This window comes from Magallana gigas, chromosome 6 (genome assembly GCF_963853765.1).
Source record: "Magallana gigas chromosome 6, xbMagGiga1.1, whole genome shotgun sequence".
NCBI classification, from domain to species: Eukaryota; Metazoa; Mollusca; class Bivalvia; order Ostreida; family Ostreidae; genus Magallana; species Magallana gigas.
In genome coordinates, this window is record NC_088858.1 from 19,049,617 (window position 1) to 19,070,309 (window position 20,693).

General features: G+C 32.9%; 3 protein-coding genes across 3 annotated transcripts; 2 read left to right on the plus strand and 1 right to left on the minus strand.

The window, feature by feature from the left end:
• The first annotated feature begins 258 nt into the window (after positions 1 to 258).
• LOC105334609 (collagen alpha-2(I) chain) lies at positions 259 to 1,982 on the plus strand. Its single transcript, XM_011438128.4, has 3 exons — positions 259 to 379; positions 1,193 to 1,707; positions 1,896 to 1,982. Exons 2-3 carry the CDS (start codon positions 1,198 to 1,200, stop codon positions 1,905 to 1,907), a joined length of 522 nt encoding a protein of 173 aa, XP_011436430.3. The 5' UTR covers positions 259 to 379; positions 1,193 to 1,197; the 3' UTR covers positions 1,908 to 1,982.
• A 4,770-nt stretch (positions 1,983 to 6,752) lies between these two features.
• On the plus strand, positions 6,753 to 11,200 carry LOC105334610 (uncharacterized). The gene is made up of 3 exons (XM_011438129.4): positions 6,753 to 6,889; positions 8,514 to 8,649; positions 8,780 to 11,200. The coding sequence occupies exon 3, from the start codon at positions 8,781 to 8,783 to the stop codon at positions 10,623 to 10,625; it is 1,845 nt and encodes a 614-aa protein (XP_011436431.3). The 5' UTR covers positions 6,753 to 6,889; positions 8,514 to 8,649; position 8,780; the 3' UTR covers positions 10,626 to 11,200.
• Positions 11,201 to 13,404: 2,204 nt separating this feature from the next.
• LOC105334612 (shiftless antiviral inhibitor of ribosomal frameshifting protein homolog) lies at positions 13,405 to 19,632 on the minus strand. The gene is made up of 7 exons (XM_011438130.4): positions 19,515 to 19,632; positions 16,344 to 16,455; positions 16,204 to 16,250; positions 15,966 to 16,100; positions 15,122 to 15,225; positions 14,814 to 14,965; positions 13,405 to 13,747 (listed from the first exon to the last, which is right to left on the minus strand). The coding sequence occupies exons 1-7, from the start codon at positions 19,563 to 19,565 to the stop codon at positions 13,563 to 13,565; spliced, it is 786 nt and encodes a 261-aa protein (XP_011436432.3). The 5' UTR covers positions 19,566 to 19,632; the 3' UTR covers positions 13,405 to 13,562.
• Positions 19,633 to 20,693: the final 1,061 nt, after the last annotated feature.

The following is a 20,693-nucleotide window of genomic DNA, read 5'->3' on the forward strand; positions in this document are numbered from 1 at the left end:
TTATCAATTTTTCATACCAAAACATAACACAGAACGCAATGTTTAACACAAAACTACATATTCAACTGAACGTACGTATAACTGACAAAATATAATCTTAAACAAAGAATAGAGATCCTTATTATTTATACATGACGCATGGTATATATTTTACTAAATTTATTGATTGTCAAAAATAGACATTTGAACCGAACCACAAAGAAGAGAATCTACATGAGGAAATGGTTTGCTTTGCTGAATCAGTCTATTTTTGGTAGACACCCAATCAACTGAACCTAATCGCATGACGTAACAACACTTATTAGGTATAAAATGCCCGTTAATGAAGGACCTGTCACCAAACAAATTTTGGGGTTGGCCATTTAAACTGTTTTCAAAGGTAAGAAGTCTTGAAAGTTTATTATTTCTTTGTTTATTTTAAAATGAATAAAAAAATGAAAATCTTAAGGGAAATTTAACAGCATCGAACACTTAAGTAGCTTTAATTTTACAAACTTAAGACCTTTTATGAACATTCTATCCCTTTATTTATCTAAACAATATTTAATTCAACAATATTGAATTCGATTAGGCAGCAAGCATAGTCTATTATAGCTTTTTACCTATATACATGTCAGACTACAGAAAGGATACAAATCAAAAAGAAAAAAAATAAAGAGAGAAATGAAAACAATTTTTCTGATATCGGTTTGGGAAGAAAGAGTCAAGATTCAATATTGTTTTATTATTTAGACAAAGCGTTTTGTTGCTGAAGTAACAGTATGTATAAAATTGCATTTATATTTATACTCGAACAAAATACTTCTTAAATTGAATAAAATAAATGTAGGTGCCTCTTGAAGCAGATTCTGTGGCGGGTGTAATGGAAAAATAAGTGTATTGACTTTATAGTAAAAACTTCGTTTCCAACAACCCCATAATCAATTGAATTTGCTGATAACTTTAGGAAACGCTGAACTGATTTGAACAAGTTGAATATATACTCATTCAAATTGGAATTTGTATATTAACTTTAAATTGATTCCGGTAGTTTAGATTTGTTAAGTTGTTCGTATTATCAATTCCTATTCAAAGAAAACTTTAAAAAATGAATATTTGGCATTGTTGATTTTGAGTTGCTGTCTTCTTTATTAAATCGTGAAAAATATTTGAAGCTCTATGGAAAATATGAATGGATCATTTAATTTTTCAGGTAAAATGATGCAATACTGTGTAGCCGTTCTGTTGGTAGCCTGTGTGGCTGCTATCCCCAAAAATAACTACGGACATCACGGACCAGTGCATAGACCAGTGCATGGACCAGTGCATGGACCAGTTCACGGGCACGGCCATGTTTACAGAAACCCCTTCATCGGGTCCGCTGGAGGACTCCAAAACAGTCTCCTTTTTAACGGTTTAAATGGCGGAAGAAGGCTCTCAGGATCCGGCGGTCACATCACAAAGTCCCTAACTCACCATGGAAAGTCCATCCACGTTAACGACGGTCGTAACGTAGCCACCGCCACCGCCCACCACGACGGCAGAGTCAGTGCAAACGTAGTCCCAAGTCATCTTGCAGGTCATGGAGGGCATCTTTTTGCCGGTGGCCCAGCTGGTGGACTTAGACCTGTCGGAGGTATCGGGCCAGTAGGTTTGGGACCAGTAGGAAGTTTGGGACCAATTGGACACGTTTCTCCCCCGGTTTATGGACATGGAAACCGAAGAGGAGTAAGTCTTGTTTTCATTTTCATTTTATGTTATTGTTTGAAAAAGGGTTGAGTTTTGGGGTCTTTTCAAATGTTTTAGAATTTTAAAAGAGCCTTTTTATTTTATTCAAAGTTTAATATCACGATATGATTTGATATTTGATAAATATAATACACTATGTCTAAATTGTATTTTTTTTCCGATTTCAGAAGAAATATTAGACGACGCTTTAGTACACGAGTGATCTTGGTATGGGAGTGTTATGTTTGTTTGGAATAAATTGTTTAACATTGTTACTCACATAAAAAGTGTTGTATTTTGTTTGAGAAAAGAAAACAAGTTCGCTTTTTAAAACTGCCAACAGGAGAACATAATGCAGGGTTGAAACTGAGAATTTGAATATCGATTTCTAAATCCTATTTACACACAGTTCTCGTCAGTAAGAATTTTAGCCACATTAAGTAATCTGATAATGATAAATTTATAAAACTTACCGCCTGCTGGACTCCAAGCATCCAAATGCTAATGCTAACGTCAGTGGGACACGTTGGATTTGGTGCACTTGAGTAACAGAGGTTTTTTTTTTTTTAAACAATCGTCATCAGAAAGTGAATTGATAATGAAATGTAAGTAAGGGGTTAAACAGATGAAAGAGGAGCAATCATAACTAGACGTGATCTTATTTTGAAGCTTGTCCACCATTAGTTGATGCTAGCGACAGGGAAGTATCACTGGATTGACGTTCTTGTGAAAAGAGTACTCAGTTTTACATACATTTAAGAATTGGCTTTGTCGTTACCAGTTTGAACATTATGTGTTTGACTGAAACATGATGATCGGAACTTTTATTTAGCATCCTGATTCGACACCTTGCGTTTATTTCCCTTTGTTCTTTTGAAATCCGATATTATTCATATAGGATAGAACGCCAGAGAGTAAGAACCACAGTTACAAGTGAAAAAAATAACGATTCGAAAAAATAAGCTAAAAATAAGCTAATCAATTATTTGTAATCAAAAAAATTACATTATCTGTCAAACCATCAATTAACACGTACACAATTCTGTGTAGATAATCAAAAATAATGTCATACTTACAGATAAACTGGTTTAGATTAGGTATGGTTCAAGGTAGAATTCAGAACAGTTATATCATCTTGTGTAGCGACAAAAACAAGGAAAGTATTTCCTGATGACGCATAGAAATAATGGAAGGATTGATTTCATAAATCTTTAGATTCTGATATTTATTTCTAGTAATTCAGTGTAGGCAAATAATGTTATTTACTTAACAAATATTTAACCTGATTAATTATCCATACAATAATGACATGAATTATCGTACTATTTGGATTGTATTAAATCAGCCACTTAACAAAGTACATACTTTTTTTAAAAAGATGAATAAGTTTTAATGGTTTTAAATCTTGAAATACAAGGTTTAGTGCACAGACCAGTTTGGGAGCTAAAAGTTTAGATACATTTTAGATTCTTTTTCGTTCGATGCATTGCTAGAGCTATCTTCAACAACTGTTATGAATCCATAGCGCTTTTTTTTCTCCAAAAATCTTCTAGAAATCAATCTAACCTTACTTTTCAAACAGAAAATCTTATTTGATATTTCCAAATATTGAAGTTATGGTCCATAACTATAAAATGTGTTCAGGCTACCATTTGTTCATATTTCAATTACAGAGATCATGTTTTGTATAAGTATCATTAAATGAAAAACTTAATATAAGAATAACAAACATATTTCACTTACAAATATTATTTGAAAGTGGGTTTTTTTAAATAATAGATAATAATAGAGCTTTGTGTGCTTTGTTACATATCTGTAGCCATTTTTTTACAGTGATTACAGTCTCTAAAACGTTCTACTTTCCCAGTTGAACGGTGAGTGCACGGTGATCGCACTCTGAGCCTACGGTGAGCGCATTCTGAGCAAACAGTGAGCGCACGCTGATCGGAATTCGGTGAACGCTAATGAACGATGAAAGATAGGCGAACGTAGAGCGCAAACGGAGCGCAAAGTGAACGGTGAACGCACCAGCAAATTCATTCACATTGCAAACGTGAGTTTCTACAGACCTCCAATTTTTAATGGGCGAATCAGTCTCATTTACCAAGACATGCACAATATGTATTTTTATACAATGATTACTACCTTCATAGTCCTTATTTAACACTAAATAAGTATTTTATTTTTTTATATTAGCATCAAATGATGTGAATATTTATCAATATTAAACGGTAAAAGGCTCTAAAAGCACGTAAATTATCATTATTGTTGATCAGCATGTTACATTATAGGAAAAGCCAATTCTTTTATATATATATATATATATATATATATATATATATATATATATATATATATATATATATATATATATATATATATATAATTCCAGAAAAAAAAGTCACAGTGGTTGGATAAAATATAGAAAACATAAATGAAAAAATAAACAACATCTTCAGATATTTTACAACTAACGACTGTTTTTATTCATTAAAGATCGAGCACCTCTGGATTTATTACAATTACACTTAGCAACGATAAAGAAAACATTCCGAACACATTCGCAGGGGTGTTGTATTTTGCTTTTGGGATTTTTTAGATGGTAGGCGGTTTGTTAATGTACTTTTCCATCACCGTTAAGCTTAGGTTGAGGAAAAGAGAATGTCCCTTTTTTCAACAATGTAAACGTTCGCTTGACATTCAGGTACCGATTTTCCTAAGTTCTGTTCACATAGTTTGTAACACTAATCAAACAGTTAGAACTAGCATTTATGTCGTCGGAGGACAGGTGAAAACGAACCACCTACATAATTATTCACTGGGAGTGTTTTTAAAAAATGTCAAATTCTTACGAAGGAAATAAACTAGACACATCCTATCCTATATTATCAAGTTTCAAGACATTTTTATTTTTTAAAATCTTTATTTTTAACACTATTTTCAGTATTTTTTTATATATAATATAAAACGGCCAATAACGGCTAACAATCGGTGCCAATAAGCGTAATCTATGTCAATTTTAAACTAGTTTTTTTTTTGGAAAATGTTGAAATATAACAATATCAATTTAGTTGTAACAAAAAGACAGGCCAAAATGCTTGTTAGTAATTAAAAATCACACATATTGATACATGAATCTTGATTTTTTTCCTAATAAACTTTTCACTAAAATTTGAATTTGTGTATGATCAGATCGAAAACTTGTGCATTATAAGATGCCATGAAACACCATGTTTTGCACATTTATCTGTCGCTGGATGAAAATACATATTAACATGAAAATGATAATGAAGATGGGGCTCCAAATTCGAAGGCTTAATATGTCTGTGCTAGTTATTGATATGAAAAAAAAATTGAAAATCCTTAGTCGATTGGCGTTCAAAAGTAAGCACCATGTTCATGTGCGGCCTTTACTTTCAACTCTTTTTTCCCCAGAAAATTTTATACATAATATAACAGAGCTGTTTTCACATGTCAGTTTCTCGTGAGGCACTTTTTTCTAGCTATAATTTATCCTAATTCTTTTAATACAGTGGGTTAGCATAATATGGTTGGACAATTAAAGCAGTGGAATATGTATATGAGAGAAAATCATACTATCTGCCTTTTAAGCTGCCTTGTCCGATTTTTTTGTTATTACAGTATCAAATAATTTTCCATACAAACAAATTATCTTAGAAAATTGTATTTCTCCTATTTACACCAGCAGAATCGGCCTCTTTTCAAAGTTAGAAATATTCAAGGTAAGTAAAAAATAATTTCTTTTGGGAAAAACGAAAAGAAAACACCAATATGCATCGTGGGAATGTTTAGAAAAGAGAACCATTTGATTTCGTCCCCTGAATGATTGGGGTTGTCCAACCTACATGCTTTGCATCGATTATAAAGAAAGCAAACTTCAGAAATATTAGCGAACGAAACGTACACATGTTTCTTTGTAATTTGGCTGAACATTACGATCTTTATTTATAGCGACGTAACAGTCGTAATACAACTATACCCGTCTCGACATCAGGGGTATATTTTAACATGAGGCGAAATAACGCGATACCTTTTTTGCGTTTGTTTTGTTAACTGTACATAATTTTGTTCTTTGAAATTTGGCTTCATTGAATGGGAACACTACTGCAACGTGTATTATTACACATATACATAGCACAACCATCGTTTAAAAGCGTGCACAAAATTTGATATAAAATCGAACCAAGCAGCTTTAATTTTTATTTAATTTTTTTAAACAACTTAGAATGAATAATACCAAACTTACAGTCATAATGCAAAATAACAAGGATTGACGTTAAATGTTTGGTAAATTTTAAGCCAAGAATGAATTGTAGCACTCTTACACATTTTGTCTTTTAAATTTTGTGATTTGCAAGTATATGTACATGTAAGTATTGATATTGATGCAAAACAATACTTTAAAGATGATTAAAAAGATAATCGATTCATAACAAACGCGCTTTGATTGTCTTAATTTATTAGTATATAAAACAACGAAGATACTCTTAATTATTTAGAAATAATTTCCCTATTCTTGAGCTTATAATATAATCATAAAATTAAAGAATCTCAGAAGTTGCTCAAAGCGTGCTAAAGCATAAAAACTACACTTGGGTTGTTTACCGTTAAAACAAACTGCACACAATACAACTACAAACATTCCTTCGAAATATGGAACATTACTATGTAATTTACGTTAATAATAATTTGATATTTCCTGTAAAATAGTTAACATTGGGTATCAGACATGAAAGGCCGAGGCACTTCGTCTTCAAAGCCGATGAACTCTACTGCGAGTCTAGGCCGGAAGTGAAACTACGGAACTCTCTTAACTGTATGTAGTGTTATTGCTCGCAAAAACAAAAACAATCATTCCCTAAAAGGTGTGTAACGATAGTTGACGAAAGATTTGATTTTTTCTTCTGAGTTATAACAATGTTTCAAACGTAAAATATGTACAGAAAAATGATTTTTTTTTTTTAAATTTCAAGTAAATCACAATCCCAAACAATTTCAGGAAATCGATTGCTCTTGATTCTGAAGGCAACACTAGCGTTGCTATTCGATAAACATAACATATAATGCGGAAACAAAATGGGATTGGTAAAACGCTTTGATAGTTTTTAAAACCGGAAGAAAAAGGTTTGCAATGGAGAATGATATCATCACCACGTAAATTGTAAGTTTACGGCTTTTGATTTTTTTCTGTCTATCTTCATTAACTGCAAGGTGTTTTATATGCATTTATAAATCAATGCCTAATCAACAGCAAACGAGCGAATGCCAAAAAAAGCTTATATCATTTTTTCAAAGATTTTTTTAGATCCGTAATAAAGTATGTAATTGCTAATTAACACATTCGTGGGGAGTGCATGCAGATTATTTCTTATTTTATTCATATTTTATTCACACTGTTTATTAACGAACTGGAAATAAAAATGATTATTCTAAAGTATCAAAACTATTATGTACTGTATGTAAGTACCTTAAAAATCAAAGTACTGAAAAACTGACGGGAGTTGATTTTGTCGATGTTTATTTATTCTAAAATCAATGATATGTTATTTTGCATGACAAGTACATGAAGATTCTAATTTGAATTACGCACATTTTCATAATATGAATTCTTCGACAAGAATGTCGAGAAACCCCCATATGAATCTTGTTAAATAATATTTAAAGATAAAATTAATTCAATCAAACTATGTATATATAAGTAAAATAAAAATAAAAATAAAATAAATATATCTCAAAAATTGTATGGATCCAAGCAATATTGAACTCTAGTCTCGTTCAACCAAACGCTCGGCTGACACCGTAAATCTCCGACAAGGATTTACGGAGACAGCCGAGCGTCGAGTTGAACGATAATATATTGAACTCTGGCGTAGGAATACATACGACTACAAAAAATATTTAAATTGTTCGTGCCATTTAAAATCTGACTATTTTCAAGGTATTTATAAATACGTTTCCTTGAAAAACAATGCTTTAGCATACATTACAACGATCGAATTTATCAATTATTTTTCAAGAACTAAGTCTTGTCAGCAGCAATGATTTGTGCTGAGGTCCTAACACTGTTTCACTTTCGGGTTGTCTGAGTAACTGCATAGGAGAGTTGATTAAAATCAACTCCCAAAAAGAGTCGCTATTTTACAAAAATCGTCAACTATGATTTCAAATTCCTCAACCTGTATTTCAGCCAATACGATAAGTATGATAACTAAAAAAAATAATGGACATATTTATATCCAGAGTTTATGACATGTCAGTGTTTATTTTAATTGTAAAAATATAATATACATGTACTAGTACTAGTACAATGGGTTTGAAGTGGAGAATACTTTATGAATAGTTTGTTGATTAAAAGAAACGTCTGAACACATTTAAACAGTGGGACGGACAACTCCGGAATGGACATTTTTCCGGCGTTGCGCACACCTTTCCATTCACACTATCGACTAAAGTTTGGTACCAAATGGTGGTTTTTTTTATTCTGAAAAAATTTATGGGGAAAAAATTTAAACATTTTTAGATAGTTTTTTAGATATTTGAACTTAAAAGTTCCAACCCCATGGGATTTTAGCTTGGAAAAATACCCCACAGAAAACCCCATGGGGTTTTGCTATAAACCCCATGGGGCAAGAAACCCCATGAAATTATATATGGGGGAAAAAACCACCATTCCCGAAAAAAATCCTTTTAAAAAATATAGTTCAAACATGTATCTATTAACATGTACCAATATATATATAGGTATAAAATCTTTTTAATTTTCTATGATTTTCCTCTATATTTAGATTTCCATTATTCCATGCATGTACCAATGGCTGTCTCCTGATTTAACTTTAGGCGGAACAATTCTCACAAGTTCTCATAAGTATATATACAACAGGAAGAAAATCATTGTCGAAACTTAGCAGTAGTACAGCACAGGTTCTTTGATGTTTTTATTTACCTTTCTGAGTTTCTAAATTATTATTTCATTAATTATGGTCATTGAAACTTCTAAACAAAAGCAATTGTTCATTGTGTATCTATGCTTTAAAACTCCAAATTATTATAGCATGGCAGGTGCTGGTCGCAGAGTCAGAGGGTCGTACGATGTTGCTACAACCAGCAGGAAGCAACCAATTGATTCCAGCCAGCTACCTATGCCTACCCCTCATAACGTTCTAGATAAGAAAATATCTAGAGGATTTGACGATACATCCTCAGTTCACGATGGATTTAGAACAGCACCACGCGCTAAGAAAGCACCAGCCCCTCTTCCAAAAGAACCATTATCACTACCAAATGAACCACCTCCTGCTCCACATATGTGTGGTCCGCCTCCATTACATTCTTTAAACGGTGTACCGCCAAGTTTCTACACAAATTTGATTATGAACCAGGAAGATACTATTGATATGTATACGTGTAAGAAGCACAGAGGTGAACCTTTAGAACATTACTGTGAAACATGTCACACAGCAGTATGCAATACATGTATGCTATCCACACAACACAGGCGCCATCTATGTACCATTCTGTCAGACGTATTTGAAGAAAAAAGGGGATATCTTGTGACATTTCTTAAGACATTGGAAGAAAGTACAATTAAAAAACTAGAAAGTCAACTAGGATCTTCTGCAGAAAATGTTACAAAATACGAAGAAAAAGTTAGCTGTATAGAATCAACCATAAAGTCGGAAAAAGAAATGCTCAAGAACGAAATTGATCGAGCCTTTTGTGTAGTTGAAAATGAACTGTCTGTTTTGAAGCAAATAGATATGGGTAAACTTGAAAGTGAACAAGAAAAGGTGAGGTCTCAACTAAAAAGCGTACACAGCTTCATAACAGATGCTAAACGTCACTTAAAGGGTCATGACAAATTTCGTCTATTACAATTCATGAATGAACTTCCCTCACCTGAAGACATGACCCGAAACTGCATCTGCATGAAAGTCGAACCACCATCGTACGAGAGTGCAGAAAAGGATTTCAACCTTTTGAATGCTTTTTGTGGCACTATCTGTCAAAGTAGAGAAATGCCTGGTAACCATAGTCCTCTCGTCTCACCGAGATTTATTCGGAGACTACAAAGGCAGATGTCGCGAACACTAATGCATCTTCCATTTGTGATAAAATCCTTTGAAATCGGACAACAGTTGGATTTGAATTTAAGCCCTTGTAGATCAAAACCAGACTGTATTTGGGTTGGCTATAAGCAATGCAAACTAGTTTTGATCGATAGCAATGGGCAGAAAATGAAAAAATTCAAATTTGGATTTCACGTGGAAGATTTTGCGGAATCAAAAAGCAACGAAATTTTCATTACATTATTTAGGGAGCGATACATAAAAAAATGTTCACCTAAGGGGAAAGTGAAAAAGTTTTTGGAAACTGGAGATTGGTCACCGTCTGGTATAAGCACGGATCGGAATGGTGACTTGCTGGTATCTCTTACCAGGGACGGCATCGGGAAGCTAATGAGGATAGGAAAGGAAAAGAATGTTATTCAAGATGTCATTCCAGAGCACAATGGTGCAGCACTTCTCAGTAAACCCCACAGGCTCACAGAAAACGCGGATCATGCAATTTGTGTCTTGAATCTGCCGGACAGAAAAGTGGTTATTCTTCACGGTAATATGTCATTCAAAGCGGTGTACACGGGGTCAGGAGACAATCAAAAACAGGCTCAGTTTTATCCAACAGCAATTTGTACGGACAAGCGATGCCATATTTTAGTGGCAGATCACAACAATCATTGTATTGACTTGCTTGACAGAAATGGAAAGTTTATGATGTACCTTGTTCGTGAGGATAAGATAAACAACCCTCGCTCACTGTGCGTGGATGGAGACGGTATGGCGTGGGTAGAGTATTTGAACGGGAAAGGTGGATTCAAGATTCTAATGTATCTATCTTAATCATCTGGATAGAGCTATCACAAATACGATTGAAGGTCATGTTGGAATAAAAACAAAAAATTAATGTACCATCAATAATACTAGCAATTGGCAGAATTACATTTCTGTATTATTAATGTAGAGAAAAAGATCAAGTATTGTTTAATTTCAGTTGTTCGATACTTTTAGTAAACAATATATGATGTACATAAAGTTCGACATGTGTACAACAGGTGCAAGTGCTTGAAGAAGACCATTGGTATTCATGCATCCAAAAGAAGGAAGAAGTAACGTTATCATAATTTGCAAGCGAAAACAAATGTAATATATATCCAATATATACTAGATTTTATAACAGGAAATATTGAAGTTTCATTTAAGTTATTTTTAGAAGATAAGGACACATGTACAGTTTTAATGAACAGGAAATATTTGTGAATGTGTTATTAATAGCGTAAGTGTACAACACATATAGATGATTCTCAGAAAACTAAAATTCAGAAATGTTCAATAAATTTGAAACATCTTACGAAATATTTCAATTTTTCCACATTTCTTATTTGCATTGTATAATTAAGAAAAATTAAAGAATTTTTACTTGCACACTTAAGTTGTTTTATTGATTGGTACAGAGTTAGATTTCCCTATAAAGTCAAATACTCTTAAACATGGAAATGAGCAATTAACGTCTTCTCTTTATAGTTATGACACACGACATGTGCGTGTAATTAAAGCTCAACAGGATTGGCAAATTATCCTATATTCAACTTATATTATCAAACGTAACTTTTATGTATTATATTCCTTTTCTGACTCAGAAGAAGTTAAATTACATAAAAACTAATACTCATACTAGATTATCAGGGCATGTAAATTCAAAACAAATTTGTATCCACGAAATCCAATAAAATTTAGCCACCACGACTAATATATAAACAGACATGGGAAATATATATAAAAAAAACACTTTAAAAAACCTGAAAAGTAGCTGGATTTTTTTTTAATATTCCGATTATAATATCATGTATCTTTTTACCTCATTTTTAATACGTTTTCTACAGAAAACAAAAAGGTGAAATGTTTTAAAATCATTCTCATTCAACTCTCAGAATGTTACAATCATGGCAATAATACGGTCAAGAAAACTCTTCGGCACAAGATTTAAACAATAAAATGCCTTCTTTGGCGATTCATTCGTGATATAAAGGTGGCGACATTGCAGAAAATATAAATAACCCACGTCCTCTTAATTAATTGATTGACTGTAAAAAAAAGAAGAAGAAGTAAAATTCACTAAATTACTGTAAATGTGTATCAGTAAGTTAGCTAAAAGAAACACCCAAATCGTCGCCTATGGGAATTTGAGATTGACATCATCACGATTATTTCGTGCAGTCCGTGATTTTTCAACCAATCAATAATCGGGGCGTTTAGATTTCAGTCCTGTAAGTTCTATATAGCTATGAATTTAACAATAAATTTCCGTAAGAAATAGTGGTATCATATACGGAAGATGTATGTGTATGTATTGGCAATCAATAAAATTGATGAAAATTATATCCTTTTAATTAAACAAACACCCGAGGACACGGGTCTACGCTCTCAGTCACAGTTAAAACTGTTGATCAACATCCTGTGAATGTCATTAAACTATCAGAAAACCTTTCCCCTTCCGCAAATGCCTAAGCTTTGGTAGAAACACTTAGTTAAGACTTTCCATTGTAATGCGCAAATTACAATATTTAGTGTCTAAATTTTCGCCATATACATGAATGATCAATTAAAATCATATTCATTCTTGTTTGAAAGACCACGTTTTATCGGTTGTTGTTTAAGACTGGTCAACCGAGCTTTTCAGATACTGGAAAAAATCGAATTTAGGATGAGGAGTCAGGTTCATGAATTTATGAAAAACATCATATTCACAAGAAAAATCAGCTTATAACAAAGGATATTTGAACCCATTTTAAAGAGGGAGAAGATTTACATTCCACATGTCTTCAATTTGTTAGAGTGTGGGATAGGAGTGGATGGTGGTATTACTACAAATTTGTGCGAAAAATGTCTTTTTTCAGTGACAGCGTTCAAATTTTACTTATACTCTGTCCCTAGTTTGTGCTTCCACCATTTTATGCTTGATACTCGATAATCAAATATACCTTTGTGCTCAAACTGCGTTCATCCACTAATATGAAAAATGTTCAGATTATCTGTTTTGAAACGCCCCATTTACCGCTACAGGTTTTAATACACATCCCAAAATAGAAAGTCTACGGGGATTTTGCATTGCATCCGCCATAAATAATCCCAGATGATGAAGTTGCAAAATTGCGGGAGGTGTCCCGATTACTTTTGAATGGAGAAAAGATGTAAACATTTTCCTTGAAAAATCTCCGTAAGAATTTTTTTTTTCGTATCTGTTAACTTTCATGAGTGAAAAGGGATAATTTGTCAATGAAGATATCTTGGATATTTTCCATTTCATCGATTTCAACTGTACTTCTTTCACAGGTATGTGTATTTTTATTAAAAATCATCAAAAAGTGATGGAAGCAATAACATGGGACAAATTATAACATCAACGTGGTTTCTCTTTTCATTGTTATCTGTAGTTAGTTTACCTTCAAATCACTGGAAAAAAAACAAATTATTGTATAGTTATATACATGTATTTAATTCAATGTCGTGCTGAACTTCAATACATTCTTTATACCACATAAAAAGAAAAAGAAAAACTGTCGGATGGCTAAATCTATAAAATACATTATTTAACTATCTATCTTAAACTGTTGCTGCCTGGTTTTTACTTAAAAATATATGAGCTTCATTTAATGACTATCTTTTCCAAAGTCGCAGTTAATCACTTTACGTAAAACACTTGTGGCGTAGACGGAATCACCGGAGAAGTCATATTGTAATATAATATCACAGATACATATTGTATCGAACAAAAAACAATCAGTTATCTTCATCAATATCTGAGAGATTGGGACGAGAACTGGCGGATGAAATGGATGCGAGGTCGTCCTGGGTGAGGAATGTGTCGACAGTCGACCCAGAGCTGATGTGCTGATCACTGGGTGTGACCACTTTTCGACCTAGGGACTTTGGGTGGACGCAGATACCAGGCAATATGTCTCCATCTGTATGTACAAATGACATTAATGCACTGTGTACATGTTTCAATGCTTACATGTTATTTTGTTACACAATATTATTTTTTACTTTAACATGGAATGATAACGATTTTATATCAAGCACAACATTGTGCCAGCATAGTCTTATAAACGATATTCCGACGAATTTTACTCCAACAATTAAATGTTACTAGCAAGTTTGTCTATTCTTTTTAATATATATGAGCATATATACAAGTCAATTCATTCTAATTATTACTAAAAGGAGAATCAATCCGGAGGGGGTCGTTATTTCAATAACAATGTCGCAGAAATTACGAACGATTTATTTAATTTTTTCAGAATGAAAATTTCGATAATATGTTAAAGCTGCTTGGTCCGATTTTTTTGTAATTACAGTATCAAAATTTTTTCCATACAAATCCTTTATCTTAGAAAGTTATGGACTTTCTCTTATTTACACCAGTAGAATCAGTCTCTTTTCAAAGTTAGAAATATTCAAAGTGAATAAAAATAATTTCTCTTTGGGCAAACGAAAAACAAACCAAAATGCATCACGGGAATGTTTAGAAAAGAAAACCGCTTGGTTTCGTCCCCCGAATGATTGGGGTTATTCAACCCGCATGCTATGCATCGATTGTAAAGAAAGCAGACTTTGGAAATATTAGCGAACAAAACGTACACATGTTTATTTGCAATTTGTCTGATCATTTCGACCTTTAAAGCGATGTCAAAGTCGTAATACAACCATACCCGTCTCGTCGTCAGGGGTGAAATTTAACATGAGGCGAAATAACGCGGTACCTTTTAATGTCGTTTGTTTTGTTAGCAAATTTTGTATGTATATTTCTTCATTGAAATTTGGCATAATTGACGGGAAAACTACTGCAATGTCTATTATTATACATATACTAAGCATAGCCATCGTTTAAAAGCGTGGATAAAATTTGATATAATTAAAATCGGACCAAGCAGCTTTAAATATAAATAATAATCATACACTGTGAACATTTCCAAAATATAATAAATAAAAAGACTAACGATTAACTTGTTTTATAAAACGTAATCATACCTGCTCGATTGAAGCAATTGCTTGCATAACAGGAATGTGTATGTCTACGGCGCTCTCCAGATGGACGCATCTTTGGAAATATTTTTGATGGTTGAGCAATGTCGTTGCAAACATAACACGGACTAAACGTGTTGTTCATTTGTCCAAATCCTCTAAGATTAGCACCAAAAAAAAACATTATAATCGTACAATTACAAACCACATATCAGTTAATTACTTATTTTCTATGGCTTGAATCCATAAAATAGACATGGTTTTAACGAACACCATTACCTGTTTCAATTAAACTTAAATTAAAGCTAACTCACTTGAACACATTGCCACAATTTCCACAAGTAAATTCTGCAACGCCCCACTCGCTTTCTTTGGGTACTGCATCATACCTAATTCTACACCGGTGACATTTCGACACCTACCAAAGAGTAACTGTTGTAAGAAAAAATCTCAACTTTGTTTCTTAGTTTTCATATCCCTTTTTCGGAGCATCTTTAAACGAATATGTGACATTTGTTTCATTTTTTGTTACGTTTTTTCACGTTTTGTTTCTTTTTTTGATGAAGATGTTTGAATTATTTTGGATCAAAATTGCCGGAGATTTTTACAGGTTTTGTTAGAAACGAGTTAAATTTTTTCAATGTACAATACTGCATAGGACCTGAATTGTGGCAAATTTCACGCAAACGCATAATTGAATCATTTAATGAAAAAAAAAATGGTATGAATGCAGTCTTATCCAAATTAGATGCTTAATTCGGTTGTTAAGCGAATTTGTTAACGGATAAGACTTTTTTTTACTAGTATTTCTCATTAGATTGTGTAATATACATTGTAGATGGTAGTTGTATATATTCCGTACGCTTACGTCTATTAATGTATATCTCAATGAAAACTCAAAAATATTAACAATTCTGGATTATCATGCAATTGCCATTGTGGCCTTTTTTCATATGCATGTATCTATAAGGTGCAGTTTTCCCAAAATTCAAATACAATGTAAGTGTATATGAATCTTAATATGGATTACTAGTACTGATATTTCCACAATTGCAAGTATATTCAACATACTGATGAAAGCAGAGGAAAAACCCCAGAAGGTTTCTAGACTTGTACCATACAGAGGATAATAACGGAAAGCAACTGACTTTGACGTACCGTCTTTCTTCCGGGCACTCGTCTCCACCAGACCGAGTCACAAGGACGGCAAGCGAACTGTCTAATATCAATAGAATCAATTCGCTTCTGCCTGGCTAACTCCCGCCAAGCTCGCCTGTTTAACACTTCCAACCACTAAAATTGATTTGTATAGTCATCATAACTAAGAAACGCATCAAAACTGTAGACATTAAAAGGTACAAGAATAATCTAAAATGACTTAGTAAATACTTAGTACCCTGTCATCTTCAGTTCCAGCAATTTCTTTAACTTGATTGTGTTGTGCTGAAAAGATCATATATATGTATGTATATGTTTGTACAATATTTCTTATGACGATGTGCTTAATCACATTTTATCAATCCAATCATCACATACCCTCAAATACAAAATCCACGGTAATCTCTAGAGCCCAACCGTGATGTGTCAGTAAGCGACGGGCCTGAACTTCGGAAAAACGACCTCGGAATAGTTCTTGGAGCTTTCGCATCTGTAAAAATAGTTAATTGATATATTTTATATCATACTAAACAGAAGGGATGTCAACGAGTAATCGAGTACTCGATTATCGCTCGGTCACGACGATCATCTACTAAATCTTCTTAGTCGATTATTGGCTATAAAGTCAGTAAAATTCGAATACTTCATTCTTTCCTTCACGCAGCAGATGGTGGGCTACAAATGTAAATAACAGCCTTCTGTATCGCCATTTTTGGTATGTAAGTTACATTATTTCTGTCGGTGCCCTAAATGTATATTTTAAGCAGCATAGACTTTGGTATCCAAGACCTGATTTTGTAGATCGATTTATATGTTTAATAAAAGCACTTATACATTCAATAAAAAAAGTAAAAATTATCTTTTTTGGTAGGCAGGTGAGTGGATTGTGATATTTAAAACACTAGGTCATACCAATGTTAGTTATAAAGATGTCAGTAAATTCACCGGGCTTTAAAGTATTGCGATATGCAGGGATAATTAAGAAGAGACTTTCATATATGCTCCCACCACCCTTGATTGGCCCAGCACTAGGAGGGTTTTTTTTAAATTAACATAAAAACGCCATAAAGGACAAAGATAATCTATTCGATTGTAATTTAATTTATGGTCACTGTGATTTTTGTTACACATATTTACTGTAAGTGTGGAAAGTTTCAATGAGATACATGTATAAGCTTTTCTCGCATTATCACCGGTGTGAGATCGGTTTGTCCGGTGTGAGACAGCAGTGTGAGATTTTTCTGTCTTACACTGTGTATTACTACGCCGTTTTAAAACGTAAACAAACGTTGTCTTTTGTAGGTACATGCAAAATGATGGATTGAGATTATCCATTAAGTAATTAGTTTGCTAAATTTATTACAATTTATTATATTTTTATTTAAAAAACTGTCATATGCTCTCATTTTGACTTGCACTATTTGAAGCACGCAGAGGGATAATTTGAACGTCATAACAGAAAGTTGTCAAACATCATTTTTTAAGGTAATATAATGCGAGAAAAATAATCATTCATTATATACTCGTGTGGGATAGTGAAATTCCACCTCGGGGCCAAGATTCACAGTCTAGGACTCGGCAAAGCCTCGTCCTAGACCGTAAATCTTGTCCCCTCTGTGGAATTTCACTATCCCACACTCGTTATAATGAATGATTCTATTAATCTCAGAACTAACTACACGCATTCCTAGTATTCTCAGCATTATTGACCCTTTCACAAACTCCAAAAATGCGGTTGGCGTCATCTGTCGTTAGTTCATTTACGTATAAGGCTGTTATAATAATAACGCTGCAAAAACATTCTGGCCCAACGTCAATTTTCACAACACAGTGGGTTTTTTTTCATCTTTATTCGCCCAATCGACTATAAAAATCTAGGGAACGATTGAAATAACATCAAATTTGCAGACATATGTAATTATCTTTGGATTCGAACATTATTCATTGGTTCTTATAAATGTCAACAGAATACATGTACCTGTATTTTTATATTATTTTGAGATAAGACCGCGGAACATTAACCGACAAGACTGAGATATACAGCTTACGTCAATTTCACCTGTTACAGTCAAAACATTTGAAATAGGAGGGAACAAATTGACGCGGATATCTGAGAAAACATTGGATTGCAACTGTAGTTATAGGAAGTGTATTTTAAATCCACATCAGCGTTTCTAACTTGCTATATAAGTCAAAGCGATCGAAAAACCTTTTATTTAGTATCAGAAAAGAGATTGATAAATAAATATATTTTATTTCATCTTTAAGTATACAATCAGCAAACATGAGAAGATCCCAATTTGATAGAGATTTTACGCAACGCAAAGCATTGTCCGATGACTCCACAGAAACATGCAGTAGTCACAAGTCTGAAATCAAGTGTGACATTGTTGAAACGGGTTCATTCACAGAGGAGAGTTAATTCAAATTCCGATTTAATAAATTAAAATTACACCCAGATAAAAAAAAATTCCGTTAATTTAATGTATACGAATAGATGTGTACGTTCATCGTTTATCTCAGAGACATAAATAACATTTATTATTTTTGTCTCTTTTTATCTATAGCTATACTCTATTATAACTATACACTAACTTGTGACGGCAGAGTCTTCGGACAATGCTTTGCCTTGCATATAATCTCTCTCGAATAGGGATCTTCTCAAATTTGCTTATTGTATACTTATATATGAAACAAGATATTTATCAATCGCTTTGCTGATACTAAATAAAAGGTTTTACGATCGCTTTAACTTTAGTTTTTTTATAGGAAGTCGGAAACGCCGAAGTGGATTGAAAATATATTTTTTTTTATTTAAGGAAGTTTGTACGTACACGTTTAACTTTTGTTCATCTATATGAATGCTAAATTTGATTTTTGTAGTTATGTCAATGATGATTTTATAGCACCAGTCAACGAACTTGATACGCATTTTTGGGATAAAATTATTTAGATGAATAGTGACTTTGGGGAGTATGATAAGTTTGTAATAAAGTTAGTTTATATTGCTGTTTGTTTCGAAACAAAGAACTTCACAATATGGACGTGCCCTAAACGCCGCAAAGTCACTAATCGTCAAAATAAATTTGCCCAAAAAATGCGTTTTTAAAAGGTAAATTAAAATTTCAATTGTCCCGGCGGGATTCGAACTCATGACGTAAAGACGCTCTAATCCTGAGCGCTAGACGCTCTTGCTTATTGCGCTACGCTATTAGGTAACATACTTAAAATTGCGAAAGAACAAACTTATAAAATTAAACTGAATTTTATTGTTTATTTCGATAGGTAGCACTTCAAAATAAGGAGGTGTTCCATAGTACAACCATAAATATCTCCTATTTTTGAATTAACACACCGATGGGTTTCATTCAGTGAATGTGCAAAATTATCTCTCTTTGTCTCTACGTAACCCTCCATACTGAGAATCAATGATATATATCCATATATGGTACGCTCTAGGAAGTCCAGGATGTAAACATATATATACAATTACCAACGCCCAAATAAAATAAATGCTACCAGGTCTATCGTGATACGTGTTTTGTTTACCTTTTTTTCACGCTGTAATTCTTCAAGTGCATCGTTCATTGCACCTGCCATATTGCACCAGATCAACGATACAGGTCATGGACAAATGTTACGTAAGGTTACCCACTAGTGTCTTCTTCATTAACAATTTAAAAAAAAAATACTGATCGTAGATTTAAGGACGCACGAGAGGTTCCTCAATTTTATATAATTTTTCTTGATATTTTATTCCTTATTTACTAACATTTAAACCTGTTAATTCCCAAAAATTAAGGGTACATTACCAGGCTATTTTCGGAGCTAGAATATTTAGAATTTTCCTTAAAATAGCATGCAAAATGCTAATATTGAATGCTAATAAATAAAGTCATAGAATACATTTTTAATTGAACACTATATATAAATAAAAAATGTATCATATAGCATGAAAATATAATTATTGAATTACTTAGCGGAAATCTTCACATTGTGGAGATAAAAAAAATAGAAAAAAATGGAAGATAGGTCGCGTCGGACCTTAAACGTAACCTTTATAAATGTAAACGTAAGAGTTGTTCGACTTGGTTCGTCGCAGTCCGATGTACGTTTGCAAGAAGGGTGTTAGATATGATATTAGGTCTAATATAAATATATGATATGATTACAAAATTATTGATCGAGAAAGTTTCTTTTAAAGTAGAATAGTTTATTTATCGCATTTTTTTCTGGAACTTTATAAGTTTTCTTGGATACATTACATAGAAATCTATAATCTACAGTTGTAAACATTCATGAATCTTCACCATTATATTTTAAGGCTTTAAAAAAGTAAACGTGGCCAAAATAACCCCAGACGACCTTCTTTAGTCTGAAAAACCCTGCCAATCCCCCATCAACTGTAATTTACACACCAGTGAAATACATTACAAGAGTTAGTTTATTTAAAAAAAAAAAAAAGAAAGAAAAGAAAAGAAATCGCAATCTTACGCTCCATGATGTCAAATTTACGGCGGCTTGAAAGGGCCAGATGAAAAAAAAAAATAACTCGTATTTGTTTGGACGAATTATCCATTTTTTTCGGAAGGGTGAATTTTTTTGTTCTTATTTGTTTGGACGAATTAGGATTTGTTCGGGTGAATTAATAGTAGATATTTGTTCGGACAAATAAATTATTTGTTTGGACGAAGTAGTTCGTCCAAACATTTAACTCATTCGTCTGAA